At 39.3% G+C, this 18,611-nt stretch overlaps 1 protein-coding gene across 1 annotated transcript in view; it reads right to left on the reverse strand.

Annotated features, from left to right (window-relative positions):
- The window catches only part of nrg3b (neuregulin 3b), a 205,207-nt gene that overhangs the window by 13,397 nt on the left and 173,199 nt on the right, over positions 1 to 18,611 (reverse strand). The window contains exons 4-6 of the mRNA XM_076887505.1: positions 17,595 to 17,621; positions 12,824 to 12,926; positions 10,545 to 10,671 (exon numbers count right to left, since the gene is read on the reverse strand). Of these exons, the coding sequence (XP_076743620.1) occupies positions 10,545 to 10,671; positions 12,824 to 12,926; positions 17,595 to 17,621 (257 nt within the window). The remainder of the gene's footprint in view (positions 1 to 10,544; positions 10,672 to 12,823; positions 12,927 to 17,594; positions 17,622 to 18,611) is intronic.

Raw genomic sequence — 18,611 nt, forward strand, 5'->3', positions numbered from 1 at the left:
CTCACTTTGTGAAACAATTGCCATGGCAAAGCTTCCTGGGGGAAGATATCTATGTCAGGGGATAAAATAAATAGCTGTTGGCAGTCTGCCATGCCATTCAGGTCTGCCACTGGCAGACAGTGGCGTAGCCCATTGGCGTAACCCAGTTTGCTTGTTCCCTTCCATCACAATTTTGCCTTGTTTCATGCCACTTGTGAACCTTGGATAAACACAGCGCAATGTTCACACACAAGGAAAATACAAGAGAAGGAGAGAGTGACAGGAAAAAACCCTCCCCCATCAATATGTTGACTATAGGGCTGCCACAAACGATTATTTTGATAGTCGACTAGTCACCGATTATTTATGCGATTAGTCGACTAATCAGATCATCATCCACTGGACATAAAACTACAGCTTATTGCACCAGCAGCATCTGCTCTTATATAACTATCATTAGCTTACAGCTTTAAGCTTTTAAGGTGCTAACTAAAAATAAAGACAAGATGATAGTTTATTCAATTTTAATGAAATTTGCAGATTGTTTCGGTAAAGTTTAATAAACTCCTTGCTATCTAAAATATAAGAGGACACCGGAGTATATTCTCCAGCATCTCACACTTCTGATAATCAGCTGTCTGCTTGACATTTATTCAGCTGTGTAAAAACTATAACTTTAATCTCAGCCAAACCGATTTACTCAGGAACAAATAAAATACTAAAAAAAAGCCAAACAACAACATTTTTAATTTATCTAAGTGACTCATATATATTTAACCTGAGTCGCGAAAGACGGCGGTGGGTTTGAAAACAATTTGCCGGGAGTCCGGTGTTCTCACGGCGCTAGTGACCTAGCCCCCGGCTAGCTATCGAGCTAGTGGGTAACAGACATCTCCGAAAACGTCGGAGCGCTTTTGAAAATATGTGGTGTCCTGATAAACTGAGCAGATATTTGAGGTTTACACAGCTACATTCTCGCCTGAAAATATGTTAAACGTTTATTTTGTGACCCAGAAAGAATAATAAGATTAAAACTAACTAGCTACCACCATTGTTGGAAACTAAGCTGGGCCGCGCTATGAATTCTGGGACACAGCTGCTTCTTCTTCTTCGGGGTTTAACGGCAGCTGGCATCCTTGTACATGCTGTGCTGCCATCTTCTGTTTCAGTCCGTTATTACACTCTTAAATCCTGCTATTATTCCTGCGTCTTTTGCGATCTTACAAAGCTTCAAACGACACGTCGACTATTAAATCAGTCGTCGACGATTTTGATAGTCGACGTAATCGTGACTAGTCGACAAATCGTGGCAGCCCTAGTTGACTATCACCTTCATATTAAGAAGTAAAGCAAACCTATGCATTCAGAGCAGCCATAATCCCCCTTGTATTACGATCAAATCACAGGTCCTGAACTGTGCATAATAGGATATTTGACCATTCTTCAACAAGGACAGTCTTTGAGCTAGCAGCTCAAAACTGCATGTACGTTTACTGAAAGAGCATGTCTTAACACTTCAGGCCAAGGTGTGAAGATTTTTAATGGACAACAAATGCGACTCTACCCTGTATTTAAATGTTAACAAGTTCATTCAAATTATGCACTGCCATGCTCAGATTTGGATTTAACATTCAGGCTGCACTGTCCTTTCCTTTTAATAGTCGCTGAGATACCTGTAGAAGTTATCATATCTCCCCTTCAGCTGACACAACACCCCTGCTGAACAAGCGGCTAATAGCCCTGATCCATTTCATACTCATAATTGTACTCTGCTTGATTATCTGATGGCAGAAGCACAGCTTCAATACTTTACACTTTCACACTTTCTGAGACATACTACATGGGTGCTAATTGAAGCTGTTCCATCAAACCTTTCCCAGATGTTTGAAGTTCATTAAACAACGTCAATCTGATAAAAACTAATGAATCAAAATGAACGATTCTCTAATTATCTCGAGAAAGTCTTTGGCAAACAAAATTAGACGAAAAACACATTACTTCATAATATTAATAATAATAATGAAATAATAATAAAACCGACTATGGTTCAAGAGAACCTAGCCTTGAATCACACCGGAGCATTCATTAAAATATTCTGATATGATGAAGTATTTATATAGCATGCTCACTCCTGAGAGGGACTCTTCTTAGAAGACTAGTTAGTTAGAACCACTCAAGCTTCAAGCTGATGCCCTCGTTGCCTGTATGACCCTATTCCTTCATGTCAGCGCATGTCTGTTGCTGTGCAGCCTGTCTCATGGGTGTATAAGCCATCTCTTTCATTTGACACATATTATTACCACAGAGGTGTTGATTCAAATAACAGTGGACACAGAGGGGTGTTTCAGTATGTACTTACAGTTCATTTTCTCTTTTTCGTTTCATTTCCTTTCCTTTGTAAAATACTTGATATATACAAGTCCCAGCTGTTTACAAGTGTGTATTTGAAGTAACTGTTCATGTGGAAATGTATACTCTGAATTGCAGATGGAAGAAACATATGCACAGAAATAGCTACAGATGTGCATACAGTATATATAATGCTTCATGTTCCACTTCAGGTGCCCTATCAAAACATCAAAAAACAATAATCATCTGTATTTCTTAAGGGGTGGTTAAAATGATGGCTATTTACTTGGGCAACCTCCTGTAGTCATGTAAAATATAAACCCTTAAATCTTTTCGGAAAGATGGTCATCGCCTCAGGCATAACAAGGAAAATGGTGGAGAAGGTTGCTGTCAATACAGGTTTGCATGCATGTGCTTAACATATAGCTAATACACTATTCTTACACGTTCACAAGACATTTTATTAGATACATCTTGCTAGTAGCGGTTTGTTTCTTTGGCAAAGCTAGCTTAATTCTTCATGGCTTGGATTCGATGAGGACATAAAAACATTTCTCTGACATTTTGGTCTATATTGACATGAAAGCATCACACAGTTGCTTCAGATTTGTTCCACCACATCGCAGAAGAGTTCTGGTGGCCGTGGAGGCCATTTGAGTATAGTGAGTACAGTACAGTTTGTAATGAATCAAATTGAAAGCACTTTGTACTAAGGGGCCTAAAGTATGCCAAGAAAATATCTTGGTTTGAAAGAGGAGTAAAAGAGGCCATTTATGTCCACTGTGAGCGACCATCTTTGAACAGAGGCGGTGGCTTATGACACAAACTTTCTGAAATCTATAATCCAGTCCCTTCCCAGACGCCTTAACGCCCACTCACATCTCGGGGCATCTGACCTCAGGAAATCACATGATAGGGTGGGGCCAGGTTTCACAATGAGCTCACCCAAAACCTTGACTGATTGTGACCTACACCCGTTTTCACACCTTGGCTCGTGTGATTAGGTAGAGGATCATTAGGGTGTCGATTTGTCCCTCTTGGGGGGAAACTCCCACAGGGTTTAAACCTGGGACTCTCCACTATTTGACCCTAGAACTGAAGAAGCTTCTCAGATGAGAGGTGAAACGTCTTCAAGTTCAGACGCTTTTCTTTCCAAGCTCCTTAGACTACGATGACCTGGATGACTGAGAACCTTCACAGACAAGAAAGTATCTCCCACACCATTATACCAGCAGCCTGAACTCTTGATCCAAGGCAGGTTGGATCGATGCTTTCATGGTATTTACGCAAAACTCGGACCCTGCCAACAGCAAAAATCGAGGCTCATCAGACCAAGAAACACTTTTCCAATCTTCTACTGTCCACTTTAGGTATGCCTATGCAAATGTTATGCTCGGTTTCTTGACAGGAGTGGCACCTGATGTGGTATTCTGCCACTGTAGCCCATCTGCTTCAAGGTTCAATGTTGTGTGCATTCTGCATACTTTAGTTCTGACGAATGATTGTTTACTAGTGATCAGTTACTGTTGCCTTCCTGCTCAAAGCAGTCTGGCCATTCTCCTCTGCCCTCTGGCATCAACACCATCAATTTTCACCCAGAGAACTGCAGCTCACTGGAAGTTTTCTCTTTTTCAGACCATTCTCTGTAAACCCTAGAGATGGTTGTTTTGGAAAATCCCAGTAGAGCACCAGATTTTGAAATACTCAACCATGCCACATTTAAAGTAATTGAAACTGCCTTTCATCCTCATTCAGACACTCAGTTTGATCTTCAGCAGGTTGCCTTGACCATGTCCATGCATGTTCTTAACATATGGCTAATGCACCATAAGGGTCTAATATAACCCAAATCATTATATTTTCCTAAAGCTAATTTCTCCATAATTTCCATCTTGATGTGGATTTTGTAGGTTTTTACACAGCTTTACTGGCGTCGCCACCATTTACATCAAATGCACGCCGTTTCAAGAGTGTGCCTCTTAGGAGTGACGTTATGCTTTGAATACAAGAGTTAAATTTATTCTATAAGGAGTGTGAAGGTGACCAGGTGTATATTTTTAAAAAGAGCTGAGGGTTTAATTTGTCTTGCATATGCTTTCATCATGTCAGTATATATGTCTTTAGTGATCACACCTAGAGGGGAAATGCCTTTTTCTTTAATCCCAGAATTCAAAGAGTGAATAACAACTGAGCGCCGCATTAGTTTATTAGAGACTTCAAATGGAAGACAATGACTAAAAAAGGACTTCAGTTTTATCCTCCCCTCTTGCACCTGCCTTGTCAGAGCCAGACATTTTTTTCTAGCTCGCTGCACTCATCCTCCATCCTACTGCCTTGAACACATGCACAAAAACCCCCATTGTGCTTTGATGCTGGGTTATGCTGCATACACCAAATGTTTTGAGCCTATTTAAGAACACTCTGCTCTGTTCTTCCTTTGAAAGTATTTTCATTTTGTCTGTGTAACTTTAAAGAAAATATAGATATTGTAGGACTACACCACCCACACTCACATGTCCTCTCCCTAGATGGTTACAAGCTGAGGGAGTGGGTGGAGAGAAGCTGTGGTCTGGGGTCATTGTGTCAAATCTGTGGAAAAACAGGTTTCACTTGTTAATCTTTCGTTGGTCTGTACAGCTCATGCCCCCTCCTGGGTGCTTATAGCCAGTGATCTTTCACATCCCACCTTAAGCTTCCCTCACACTGTTCTATTATAGCTTGTGTTTCCGTGTTGTCTTTGCCTTCCTCCTGGCTTCCTTCCTTTGTCTAGCATTCAATGCATTTCGTGGTTGGATGCAGGGCTTCACTGCCTCACCCGCTGAGCCCTAACACATTCCCGATACCACCATCTGAGTCTCCCCTTTTTTAGGTTGCTGTTGTGCTGGTTATTGTGCTTATATGAAAGCATTTTTTTAATATTACTTAAACACAACTACTTAACAGCTTTTTTAACATTTGCATCAAAGGTGGTACAGCGTCTTAGCGATCAGCTGCCCAGAGCCATGATTTTCAAATGACACCCTCGAAAAGCTTTCAGATGGTGCCAACTGCAGATCCGTGGGTGGGGTTAGCTTAAGGGGTGTTTGTTTCAGTGGGTGACACCAGACAGTGTTGAATTATTAAAGAAGCCTCCATATACAGTGGTGTGAAAAAGTGTTTGCCTTCTTACCAATTTCCTAGTTTTTTGCATATTTGTGACACTTGCATGTTTCCGATCACCAGACTCATTTTAATATTATACAAAGATAACCTGAGGAAATACTAAATGCAGTTTTTAAATGATGATTTCATTCATTAAGGGAGAAAAGGTTTCCAAAACTACCTGGTCCTATTTCGAATTAACTGTGATTAACCTTTTTTTTTTGAAAATCTGAGTTCAGTTTCAGTAAATACATTCAGGGATGATTACTGGCAGACCTGCTGAATTAAGGAATCACTTACATAGAACCTGTCTGACAAAGGAAAGCAGCATAATAGATCTCTAAAAGCAACACATCATGCCACAATCTAAAGAAACACACGAGAAACAAAATCACAGACATCTACCGGTGTGGAAAGCTATTTCTAAGCCTTCGAGCTCCAGTGGATCACAGTGAGAGCCATTACACACAAATGGAGAAAACTTGGAACAGTGGCGAAGCTTTCCAGGAAAGACTGGACTACCAAAATTCCTACAAAAGCACATCGACGACTTATCCAGGAGTAGGGATGGCTACCGGTATCCGGTGCCATACCGGTGCCATAGCGTTTTTTAAAAGCCGAGAAATGCACCGAGTTACCAACATCCCCAAAGAACCTGAAGAGTAGAGTCCTGGCCCGTAGCCCTGCCAGTGTAGCAGAAATGATGACGGGTGATGATGGCAGCAGCAGCCGTTCTTCTCTGCGTGAGTAGCTTAATGTTGTCCGTGTGTAATTTACGTTGAGTAGGCTAACCACGTTATTAAATTAATGCATGTAAGGTGAACTAGCAAACACCGTCGTAGTTACATGCGGCTGTCTTCTTGTTTGATGGCAGATGCCCCCTTCACCCTGGCCAAAAATGCTAAAATGACCAAAGAAAAAGTGGAAAACAGTTAAACATGAGAGGTTTTTGGACAAAGTTTGTGTTTTTTCCATTGATTAAGGACTGCTTCCAGCCAAGAGTGATACCATATATGCCCTATAGCTGCAGAAAAGGCTAACATTGTTATCTTTTTACAAAAAAACAGCTGACCATGAGAGGTTTTTGGACCAACTTTGTGTTCTCCTTTCTTTAAGCACCGGTTCGAGCACCGTTTAAGCACCGGCACCGTTTCAAAAGTACCGGTTTGGCACCGGTATCGGATAAAACCTAAACGATACCCATCCCTATCCAGGAGGTCACAAAAGAAAGTAAAACAACATTAATGAACCGTAGGGTTCACATGTTTCAGTTAAGGCCAGAGTTCAGGACACTCTGCAAAAATGGTATCCATTGAAGAGAACATAAAGGCTTGTCTCAGATTTGCCAAAAAACATCTTCATTAATGTGGCTGAATTACAACGATTCTGCAAAGATGAGTGGGCCAAAATTCCTCCACAAGCGCTGTAAAAGACTCATTGGCAGTTATCGAAAAGGCTTGATTGCAGTTGTTGCTGCTTAGGGTGGCAAACCAGTTATTAGGTTTAGGGGCCAATCATTTTTTTCACACAGGGACACGTAGGCTTGGATTTTTTTTACCCTTAATAAACAGCTTCATTTAGAAACTGCAGTTTGTGTTTACCTGTGTTATCTTTGACTAATATTTAAATTTCTTTGATGATGTGAAACATTTAAGGGTGAAAAACATACAGAAAATAAAGAAATCAGTATTATAGTATTAATCAGTATTAATAACCTTGCTACCTTAGTACCCATACATATTAAAATGAGATTTGTGGAAGCTGTAAACTATTTATGTTTCAGAAGTAGAAACGTCAAATCTATAATTGATCTCTCTATCGTTTTAGCATTGATACATGAAGGACTACTACTCCATATAACTTCCTGAAATGATAAAAGAAAGACTGCACACTGAACTTCTTTAAAAACAAAAACAACAAAAAAATCCATCTAATTAAATAAAGAAAGTAGGAACGCATTATGCCAAGCGGTCGCACTCTTTGATGAAACCTTTACAAGTGTGCAGTAGAGTGCAATTACCCCTCTGTGGAGACATTAGCCTTATCAGTGCCATCCATGTCTTCTCTCTGCTTTTTCTAAGAATGTCTGGGTCACTTGTTTCCTCTGCAGTGTCTGCTGCTGCTGCAGGCTGTGGTGGCTTCTAATGAATTCTGAGCCACTTTTTCTTCTATGGTTTGCCATTTTTTTTCTTAACCAAGAATTATTTGCCCGCCTGGATGAAATTTTCTTCCTAGAGCTGATGCTATGTGTTTATTAGTTGATAAATGATTACATAATATTAGTCTCCTTCAGTTTTTGAGTTGGTTGAGGGTTATGTAGTTCAAATTTGCAAAATCCAACTTTTTAAACACATGAACCTGCTGTAATGTACAGTTTTGTGCTCATTGTGGATTATGACTGTGCTGCTGTGCTTGGATGTTGAATTCAGGATTCATGATCCAGAGTATGGGCACAACTTTACATTCTTCTATTTAAAGAGGTCAGAATTCCAGCAACGTTTACTATGTAGATCAACTTCATTGGCTGGGGACTTTTACTATCAAAAGAGTCATTTTTAGGTAAATGTAAAACACCCAAAATCTTATTTATTTAGCCTGTTATGTATAATTGAGGTAAATCTTTTTGCGTATTTTGTTGTTGTTGTTAATAGTTATGATAATGCAGTACTTTAACTTGGCATTTTGATTATAATAGCACCGTGTTTCTGCCATTTGGCAGTGGCACAAAGTTGTTGTTTTTGTGCCCTTTGCTGCTTCAGTTTTATTTAGATCTTTTTTTAATGTTTATATTACATAGTGAAGAACAATCACAACCACAATTCACAAGTTTCACAAACTTTTTATTGGCAAATAAATAAAAATTGCCAATAAAAGTGCCCAAAAGTGTAGAACTGCAATAACTAAAATTGTTATCACTCACTTATTTTTTTAACCACCAGAATGGAATAATTGTGAAGGAAGAAATGTCTGGCAGAGCAGCTATAACCTGTGTTTTGCAAATTAAAAGAATCCTGCTCTGATATATAAAAAAAACAGCAGCCAGTGAAAGTGAAAGTAACCAGACGTTTCATAATATTTTACTTAATTTTAATTTTAGTTTGATTTAAGTCCAGCAACACATCAAACATACTAGTTTACCAGCAAATATGGTGAAAGCCAACAAATGTGTCTATTGTTAAATTCTCTATTCCCCTCCACAACTTTTTTTTCCCCTCAATTTTTAGTCCATAGCCGATGGGACTCAGGACTAGACATTTAAGTGCATACATTCATGCTAACCACCAAAATTGAGATTCTGCATAACTGATAAGATATATACATGTATACATCAAAAAGCACCAATCCCATATGTAACCATCATCACCATATACAACAGTTACCTTATTTAGCCAGGGAAAACAACTGGCCTGAACTTACATGACTTATGTCTAATGTACAGTGCTGTGAAAAAGTCTCGAGCCACCTATCATTTCTTTATATTTTGCTTCAACGGAGTGATGCTTGGTTGAAATTGCAATTGTTCTGCATGCTTTCCGAGGTTTTCCTTTCATCATTAGCTGCTTTTTAACTTGTTTCCACTTCAGTTCTCGTGCCTGATCATTCCCAGAGGAATCTTTCTTTGTCCGTTTGTTTATTTGTAAAGCCAATTAACACTGACATATAAATCATTCAAGCATAAAAAAATGCACCTAACTTAAGGAATGAACCTGTGTTGTGTCCACTCATAACAGCCGACTTAGCAAATATACATTTTTAAATTTTATCTCTATGCACTTTTTACTAGGAGCCTGTCAAAAAGAACACCCGCTTTCTTTGGTTGAATCGACAAAAATGCCAAAGATAACAGTTTGGCAGGCACAAAATAGGAGTTTTGCACAAATAATGTGATTCCCAAAGGTCTGTTAGCCAAATACCTGGCATATCTGGGCATGGTGTGCAGTGTGTCCTTTTAAAAAACGAGGAAACTGGACAAGAGGCTGACAAAAGAAGAAGTGGCAGGCCTAAAAATGATCTACAGCAGATAAACAGCATCTAAAGGTCATGTACTTAAGGAAAAACTCCAACGACCTTATATAGGACCTGAGAGAGGCATCTGGCCCTTTACTTGTTCCATTTACTGTTCACTGAAATGATCTTGATGCATGGCTGTCGAGAAGCCATTCTTAAGGAAGAGAAACCAGGAAAAAAAGGTGTATTATGCCAAATTACACAAGACCTGGACAGAATATTGGTGGTAGAATTATGCACAGTACTGTATCCTTGTACACCGTAAAACAATGTTCATAGTTACTGCTTACTAAGTTAAATATTTTGAGCTTTGTCACTTCTGACATTTTCTACCTTTCCTTGATTTGATTTGCTCCACTTTAAAGTGGAGCACTTCTACTCCTTCAACATCAGTATACAGTATGTGTCTGACGTCACGATGTAAGTGCATGTGGAGAGGGATAATAGGAAAGCAATCAATCAATCAGTGTAAGCCCTGTTAGGCTATTGAGAGTATTATGCATGCAGTCGTAGATTGTATTTGTTATTATTGCTGTATGTGGTTGTTTCTGGAAAGCATTGGTTTTCGAGGAATGTCTAACTAACTCAAAATTTAAAGTTTAGCAGCCGGCTTCAAACCAATCACTTTAAAATGTTATTTGTGATATTACTAAAATGAATATGCACAAGCACAATCACATTTAGCTATCAATAAAGTTCTGCTGGATTTCTTTAGAATTCAGGATCCTTGACACCAAAACAGATTATAATTTCTACTCTGCAGTTTGTCACAGGAATCTGTCACAGTGAACATGGCAGGCAGATTTTTCCTCTGTAATGTGTGATGCATTTATTTTAAGCTATAATTCCCCACTGCCTCTCAGCCTATGTCAGATACGAGTGTGAACAAAAGACTCGAGCCAGTAGAGAGATTATTAAGACGTATTTTAGATCATAAATCATCCTGTCAGGAACTCAAAAGACTATAATGTGTATATGAAGTACTGTATATATAAAGAAGAAGATGGTGACAATGATGATTAGGGTGTGACTGGAAATGAATAAATACATCATTGATAAAGACGCACCTTTTGGAGCTGAAGGCTGTATTGAAGTCTGGGGGTAGATTTGGACATGAGGCCGGAGGCATTGACGGTACAGTCTCTGAGGCTGCGGCTGTCGGAGAAATGAGCCTGGAGTTTCTCCCTGTGTCTCCTGTGGAGGAAATGTGCCGGTGAAAAAGGGAGAACAAATGTAAGTCTACAACAAAACTAAAGAAATAATCCAGAACAATGGATAGACTGATGACAATACAGCATGCAATTAGGAAAACAAAGGGATTTCTATGAGGCAGAAAAAACCTCCCTACAATAGCTGCATTTGCTCTGCTGAAGATTCATTCTTCTTTTTCGTTGTTACACAGTTTAATAACGGTTTCTTTTTAGGTCATATTCTTCACACGCATCTAATGGCAACGTTGTTACATTTATTGACTTGTTACCATTTATTTCTGAGACTCACTTACAGATCACACATAGTAGACAAGATAGGCCCTGTCAATGAATTTCACATCTACTCACTGAAGACAGACACACACATATGTGCGAATTGTGACGATGAACTAATATATGCATTTTTTGTTATGCAGCGATAAAACATCCTTTGACAGTTTGAGGTTTTTAAAACGGTGAAATTTAACATTTCTGGAACAAACCATAGCTGAAAGTGACATTCAGCGTTCAACTGTGATTACTTTTCCGAGGTGAAACTTAAGGTGGTAAATGTGCGCCACAAAAATAGCTTTAAAATGAACAAAAAATGCATGAAAATAAAATTTAAAACTACATGAATTTAATCAAGGAAAGTTAAAGTAAAAGCGATAAATACAAAGGTTTTATTGATTTACTATGAAAGCCAAAGTTTGGATTCTCTCATCTTTGCGGGGAGAGAGGGAGAATTCACATGCAGTGATATCCATACATACAGCAAGAAGCCTTAAGTTATAGCAGTGGGAACAGATATAACCTAAGGAATTGAAGTAAAGTCAAGTTTGCTGACATGAGCAGACATTCCACTTTTCTTAAACTACTTAATTTTAGTTGTTCTGCCACATTTTTACATACTCTGTCTTTTCTCTTTACCACACATACACACAAAAAATGAAACAGCAAAACGTGACAAAAAAAAGTCAAATTCTTCTGCTATGATAAATTTTTTTAAAAAAAGGAAAAAAGATGATACCGTTCTTTCATTTCGGATTAAAATTTGATTGCATTAAAATTTAATTGCTGCCTAAGACTTTTGGATTAAATTTTAATTCACCATTAAATGTTCATTTTTAAATTCTAGAATGCAAAATTCTGTCTGCAGCTGAGACTCATTAAGTGTTTCCTGCATAAAGGATGATGGCGAGAAGTAAAAAAAAAACTTTTTAAAAATGTGGAAAGCAACAAATCATTGCATTGGTTTACAGGGTTAACAAACTATAATCTAACCACCTAATGGCTTGGAGGGATTAAAACGTGCTGCAGGAACCCACTCTAATAAATAATAATAATGAAGTTATACCACCTAAAAGCAACCTTTCTGAAAACTTTACTAATCTTTTCTGAGAAGTACTGATACAAACAAAATTTCGCATTTTTTCTTGAGAGGAAAAACAACCACGGAGTTTGAAAAGCTATTTATCCACGGTAGCCTGGCGCACAGCTATTTTTTTTGAAGGAAAGATACTTATTATCACAGGACTTGTGATTTTGGATAATTTTCAGTACATTAATTCTATCTGTGAGCCAGGACTATCTGTTCATGTTGACCAATATGTGCTGCACTGCTCAGGGCACTACACTACTCAAAAATAAAACCACCTTTTTTGTTTTTGTTTAGCAAGCTTAATTTAGCCAGCACAGCATTCATTCACTCCTACTGAATGAATATACATACACACACTCTTCCAGTTCTTTCCCTCTGCTTTCTTTTTCCTTCTTCTTTGGTGCCATGCATAATTGACTTTGGTGGTCTGCTTCTGAGCCACCAGGAAACCCTCTTATCTTGTCACACACATGTACACGTGCACTTAGGGTCTACTGTACTTGAACTTGGTCTGTCTCTTGCCATATCTGAGTATTTTGTTTTGTGTGAAGCATTTTGTGACACACCTGCTTGCTAAAACCACTTTCAAATAAATCTTACATGAGTATCTGTCCCAAATGCATCCTACACTATTTAGATTTGTTGCCTTGCTAAAACATCCTCTAGCTGACTCACACTTAGAATTTCATTGGGCTCCATGCCATGATAGTAAAGTGCTCTTTCTGCACAGCCGGGGGCATACGCTACTAATGTGGTTCTCGCTGGCATCACTCACTTGTTGTGGCGGTAGAGAGCCATACATGCCACTCCAAGAAGACAGATCCCCGAGGCAATGCTGAAGATGGACAGCACCTGCCTCTGGTAGGTTTCACCACTCTCTGTGGAGGAGAGAATACAGTTCAGTCCAATGAATTTCTGCTGTGACATAAACGATATGGACTATGGTTGCGATTGAGCTGAGAGGAAGAGATGGATCATGATGAATTAACATACCAAATACACATAAAGGGTGGAATGACATACACTCGAAACCGCGCGCAGACATCTGCCCACAATCTGCATTTGCATAAAGCGACCAATGCTGCTGTCAGTAAATGTCACTGTTTGAGGAAGAGATAGGGACATGGCAGACACAGGCAGGGCTCAGTGACGTGCTAACTGAAGTGTGATAATCATTTCGTTCAGACAAACCCAGCAGGGACCGATGGACTGTCTGCACAGCAGGACCAGCACTTGGTGTGTACGTGCATGCAAGGGTTGCATATGTGTCAGCATTCAGAGACTGATGGCGACAGGAAATTAGCAGCAAATGAATGCTCCCGGAGCTTCTTGTCAGACCCCTGCACGTCAGCGGCAGAGGCTTAAGGTCACAAGCAGCTGGGACAAGTTGTAGTTGATCCCAGCAAATATCTGTCTCACTGAGCAACTGGATTGTGGCGCTGAAATACTTAGCACGGTGCACGGTGTGGAGTTCAAGGGCACGCACCCACTGGCTTAGCAGAAACTCTCATGACAATACTATCTCATGATCAAAATGAGCACAATCCATAACCAGCAACTCATATCACTAATCCACAAAAGTCGCTGAGAGTTTGAGACACTTCTCTGATCCACCAGCATCCATGACCTTACGGGCAACGTCCTGTGGCATTACTTGATCACTCAAAAACAACAAATCCCCCTGTGTCTGATTTTACTACCTTGACAACTGCAGGGGAAAGTGCAGAGAACATCACCGCAACCTGCTCCTGACCTTTAAGGGCTTGTCTGTGGCTTTTGATGTTGTCAACAGAGAACTGTCCTGGGAGGTCTTCTTGAGCCGTGCTTGTCGGTCCAGGTTTATCAACTTCCCTCAACTCTTGTTTTTGAGGGCAGATACTGCTGGAGAGCGTTTTTGTTCAAAGCTAACGTTTGAGTGCAACTATGCGTTCTGTTTTGCACCGTTTTTTTTCCCTCGCCCCACCGCTTTCTTCCTCTGCATTACATCAGTGCTGCATCAACACAATTTTTGATAGTATGATGTAACTGAGTTCAAACAGGAGAGAAACCTTTTTAAAATTAGAGTGCTTCTGGCAACAGATAAAGATAAAATCTGAACATATCCTGGAGTGACAGTATGTGAATATATATATAAACATTGGAGGTCCAAACTACCCACTCAGCTCCCATAGAAGGGAAGCAGGATGAATTAAATATAGAAGTGATCCATAGAAATGCTGCAGGAGTGGCCTGCTGTGGCACATGATTGCTTATTTAATACGGTCAACCAATAAATAGTGGGGGTTAGCTTGGTTAGGCTGGATCACATTTTTTACTGTTAAAACAATAAATGTTCTGAAGTGAGAAATTATTGAGTTGGAAAAAATAGTCAATCGACAATATACTGTGTAATGACGCAAATATAACTATGTATATATATGAAAAAACCCAATATAAGCTCCTGAATTACTGAATTGTATAGTCTGCTTCTATCCTATAATTTTAAAGGGATTTAAAAAAAAATGTGTTTGTTTATTGCTGTGCAGGTAGAAGAGGAGAAATGTCCTGCAGCTGCTCAGTAAAAGTTGGCTTTTTTCTTTGTTTATAAGTAATGTGCCACTTGGAAATCCATGTCCCTGTAAAGCCTCCAGCCTTTACCATCAGTGAAATGACCTCTGCATGGTTGCATATCTGAAAGATATTGAAAACACTTTTTCCTGCTCCTGCATTATCAGTGCTCATGTGGAGCACCACCTGAGACAGGCCTTTGCCTTCCCCCCCCCCCCCCCCCTTTTTTTTTTGAGGGATGAAAAAGGCTTTTCCATAATGTGAACATAAAAACAGCTGTCTACAAAGCTCTGCTGAATGGCTGCAAGGAAAACCGACATGCAGTCTGTATATAAAACCATTACAGGCCTTTCATGCCAGATGCCTACAAGGCATTCTTGAAATTAGATGCAACAGCACGTTATAAAAGAACCCCACCAAAGTGAAGAGTCTTAGCTATATTGGCTAAGCCGTGTAATTTTGACTCAAAGACAAGACAATCCCATATGGCCGCTATGCCAGCGATGCACTCTACACTTGACAAGAATAACGTGCTATAATGAAGTTCATGCTAAAGAATCCATGAGAAAATGGGGTATTCAGCCTGCAAAACATCAGAGTCAACTATTCTGAGTCACAAAGAGCTTCAGTTGCTGGGCTAAAAAAAAAAAAAGCAAGAAAATCAAAAGACAAGATTACTTTTAGAGTGCTCAATTCTACTTCAAACGGAGCTTTGCTGTAGTCTGACAGGCTGTCTCAGACTGTCACATATCAGACTTATATAACAAGCTATCAAACAATTCATTGATAAAGAAAAGACGAACTCATGATGGAACACAATGAATAAGAAACCCAACCAAAAAAAATAATAATAATCCTATCTGTACCTCTGTCTGTCACCTGTCCGGCTATCAATTGATCAGTCCTGCTCTCATTTTCTCTAATGCATCCGCCCACCTCCAGTAGCATTCTGAACTAATTTAGTCCCCCAGATTAAAGTTACTGAAGTGAGGAATGCTGTTTGCAGGGCATACATCCTCTCCCTCCCTCTATTTCCCGGAGCTAATGTGTGATGTGACAGCAGTGTATGAAGCCATGTTAATGGAAAACTTCATAGCATGCAGTGTTAGTTTTTATGTATGCACAAAAGCAAGGCAGAAAGTGGAAAAAAAGATGGGAAAAGAGAAAATGAAAAACGGTGTTGCAGTGTATGTGTGTGTAGTCTGGGGTGATGAGACTGTCTCTCGCCTCCCTTGTTTTTTTTCTCTTAGTTTGTTGACAGTCTGTAGGAAAGTAGAGAAGTACCTAAAGTAACTCCAATGAAAATCCAGAGAATTAAAAAAAAATCTATATGCACTGCTTCTCATTTCAGTATTTGACCTTCTGTGGATTTTTATATTTTATATTATACTTTAGATCCTATTGTTAAACTTGACTAAACATCTACACCAGAAAAAGGCTCAGCCTCCTAATTGAACTTGGTTTGGTTTTAGGTTATTTAATCTAAAAAAAGAATAATGTACTCATGAATACACATTGATTAGTCTGTAATTATGTTCTCTAACAAAATGATACATTCACATAAAGTTTGGATTAACCCATTACATATACACTGGGTTGAGATGGCCAGGAAAAACAGCAGTGCCTACTGAAAGAAAACTTCAGGATATCTTTAACAACTCACCTCACTATTACTGTCACTGGACAGAAGTGACCTACACCGACTCATCGAACCATATCAGTGAGTAGATGTGAATGCTCGGGCTATTGATAGCTGAGGTTAACAGCATACTGACAACCTACACTCACTGCAGATGAACGGCAGCCAGAGGTTTGGAAGTGACTCAGCAGTAAAAATGTAAAATACAACAAAATATTTTATTTGTGGTTTATTCAAGTGTTAATATTCAAATATGTTAAAACATGCTGGCCAAAGCAGTTATCGAGTGCAGTCTAAATTTGACATTTCTAATCTCTCTTAGCTAACTAAAATGTGTTTGGCCTAAAGGGGCCACCGTAGTTAGGGTTATGGCTAGGTGCTTGAATTGGAAGAGGTAAAAAAAAACTGAATTCAAATGACTGCAATCTGTGATCTACTGACATCCAGTTGTGAGATTTTACACATTGTACCTTTAAGAGTACTGACGGAGACTTGCTTGAACATGGTCAACACTATCTGAAGAATAGAAACTAAATTGCTTCTACTTTTAAAATGAGGGTAAGTTCAATTTTAACTTTCTACAGAACGACTACTAAATTTTAGTAATCATTAACTTCATAATGTAAGGGCCTTTTGTCTTTGTAGCTACTTAACAGCTTGTCAGTAACACACTGTTGTTGCTGTTGTTGTAGATGCTGCTGTGTGTCTGAAAACTATCCGTCCACTGCATATGTGTCAGTTCAGTCATGCAAACAAAATATTTTGTTCATTATAAGCATCGCACAATTCAGAACGCTGTAAGCTTCTATACAAGACTTTTCTGTTGTTGGGCTTCTTGTTTTACTATCTGCTTAAGACTTAGTGAATTATACATAGAGCTGTGTCTTATATTCAAACACAACAAGTACAGAAAACCAAATGTATTATGTAAATCTGCAAATCAAAACTGCAGATTCAACTTGGAATATTTTTGTCAAAATAGAACTTGGTGATATTATTTGCTTCTTGAACATTTCGACTAACTTCATGGAAACCGCGATCATTTTGGACATCGCTACCGAGATATGAAATTTTCACATAGTACACAGTAGGCAAGTAGACACGGATTTATACAGTACATGAATCGCTTTCTTTGCTCCATACTCATTACATCACTCCTCTCTAACGGTACTGTTCTTCATGCAGACAGAATACACCTAATTCACCACCACGGTGTTTCCATGGCGACTAGCCCACATTAATTTTCCAAGGTGAGCGGCCTTGTTGTGCTGGTTGTGTGTGTTTTGTATGCAGTATTTCACAGACGTGAGGCACACGGAAAGATTGAGCACTCGGCACAGTCAATGAAAAGTTGTCTTACCCATGAACTCGATCCCAAGTTCATCCGCTGTTCCATTCAAGGCGGGATAGCATGAGAAATGAGGGTGGGGAAAAGAGAGAGAGACAGAGCATAAAATAATTACAACATGATGCGCTTCAGTTTTTTTTTTCTCAGAATTCACCTTAGGGGTGAGACACTTGGTGCAACTACACGGTACAGTTGGCTTTGCTGGCTTTTTCTAACACGGCTTCCTCTTTTGTACCAGGTAATGAGCCAGCCAGCCTCGGATGCTTGGAATGCTTTTCCGTGATACTCACACAGCTTGCAGTGGCTTTGATTGAAGCAAGAAAACAACGCAGATGTGGGGGCTGAGAGGATTAGAGGAAGGATCATGAAAATAAAGTTGGAAATGACATATCATGTGGCTTTATGTCATTGATGTTGCTTTGCACAGGCCTTTTATATTGATTTGAGCCTGAGGCATTGCAGTAATTGTCCTCTTCTGTCTGCAAGCATAGCTTTTCACTATTCACAATCTGGTTGCTTTAGGATGCGTCACTCTAACACACACACACGCTCAAATGCATGTGTACCCACACAATATGGTATAAGCTTGCACGTGTTTTTGGTCTTTTCTGCACAGGCACACACTTTGACATTCACCCTCTCTTTCACTCTCCTCCAAAGACACACAGTCTTTCTTCATTCAGCTATGTCTTTTCCCACAATCCCAGCGCTGGGGAAAACAGATAAAAAGGAGCACTCGTGTTCTTTCCATCCTGGCAGTGCCCCCTTTTCATGTCACTGTAATGTAATCTTATTTAAATTAAAATGAAACCCTCACTAGTAATTGCTTTTCTGACAGAGGTGGTCTTAGTTTTAAATAGAAGATGGCTTGCCAAGCCCTGACAGATTATGTGTTGGAACCTCTAAAAAAATGTCTATAAAATAGGGGGAAAAAAGCATTTTGATTGTGCCACGGGAAAAATTCTGTCATTGCCATGGCTTTTATTTACGGAAAAATAAAAACACAGCGTGACAGGAGTGAGATCCAAG

This window comes from Maylandia zebra, linkage group LG8 (genome assembly GCF_041146795.1).
Source record: "Maylandia zebra isolate NMK-2024a linkage group LG8, Mzebra_GT3a, whole genome shotgun sequence".
NCBI lineage: Eukaryota > Metazoa > Chordata > Actinopteri > Cichliformes > Cichlidae > Maylandia > Maylandia zebra.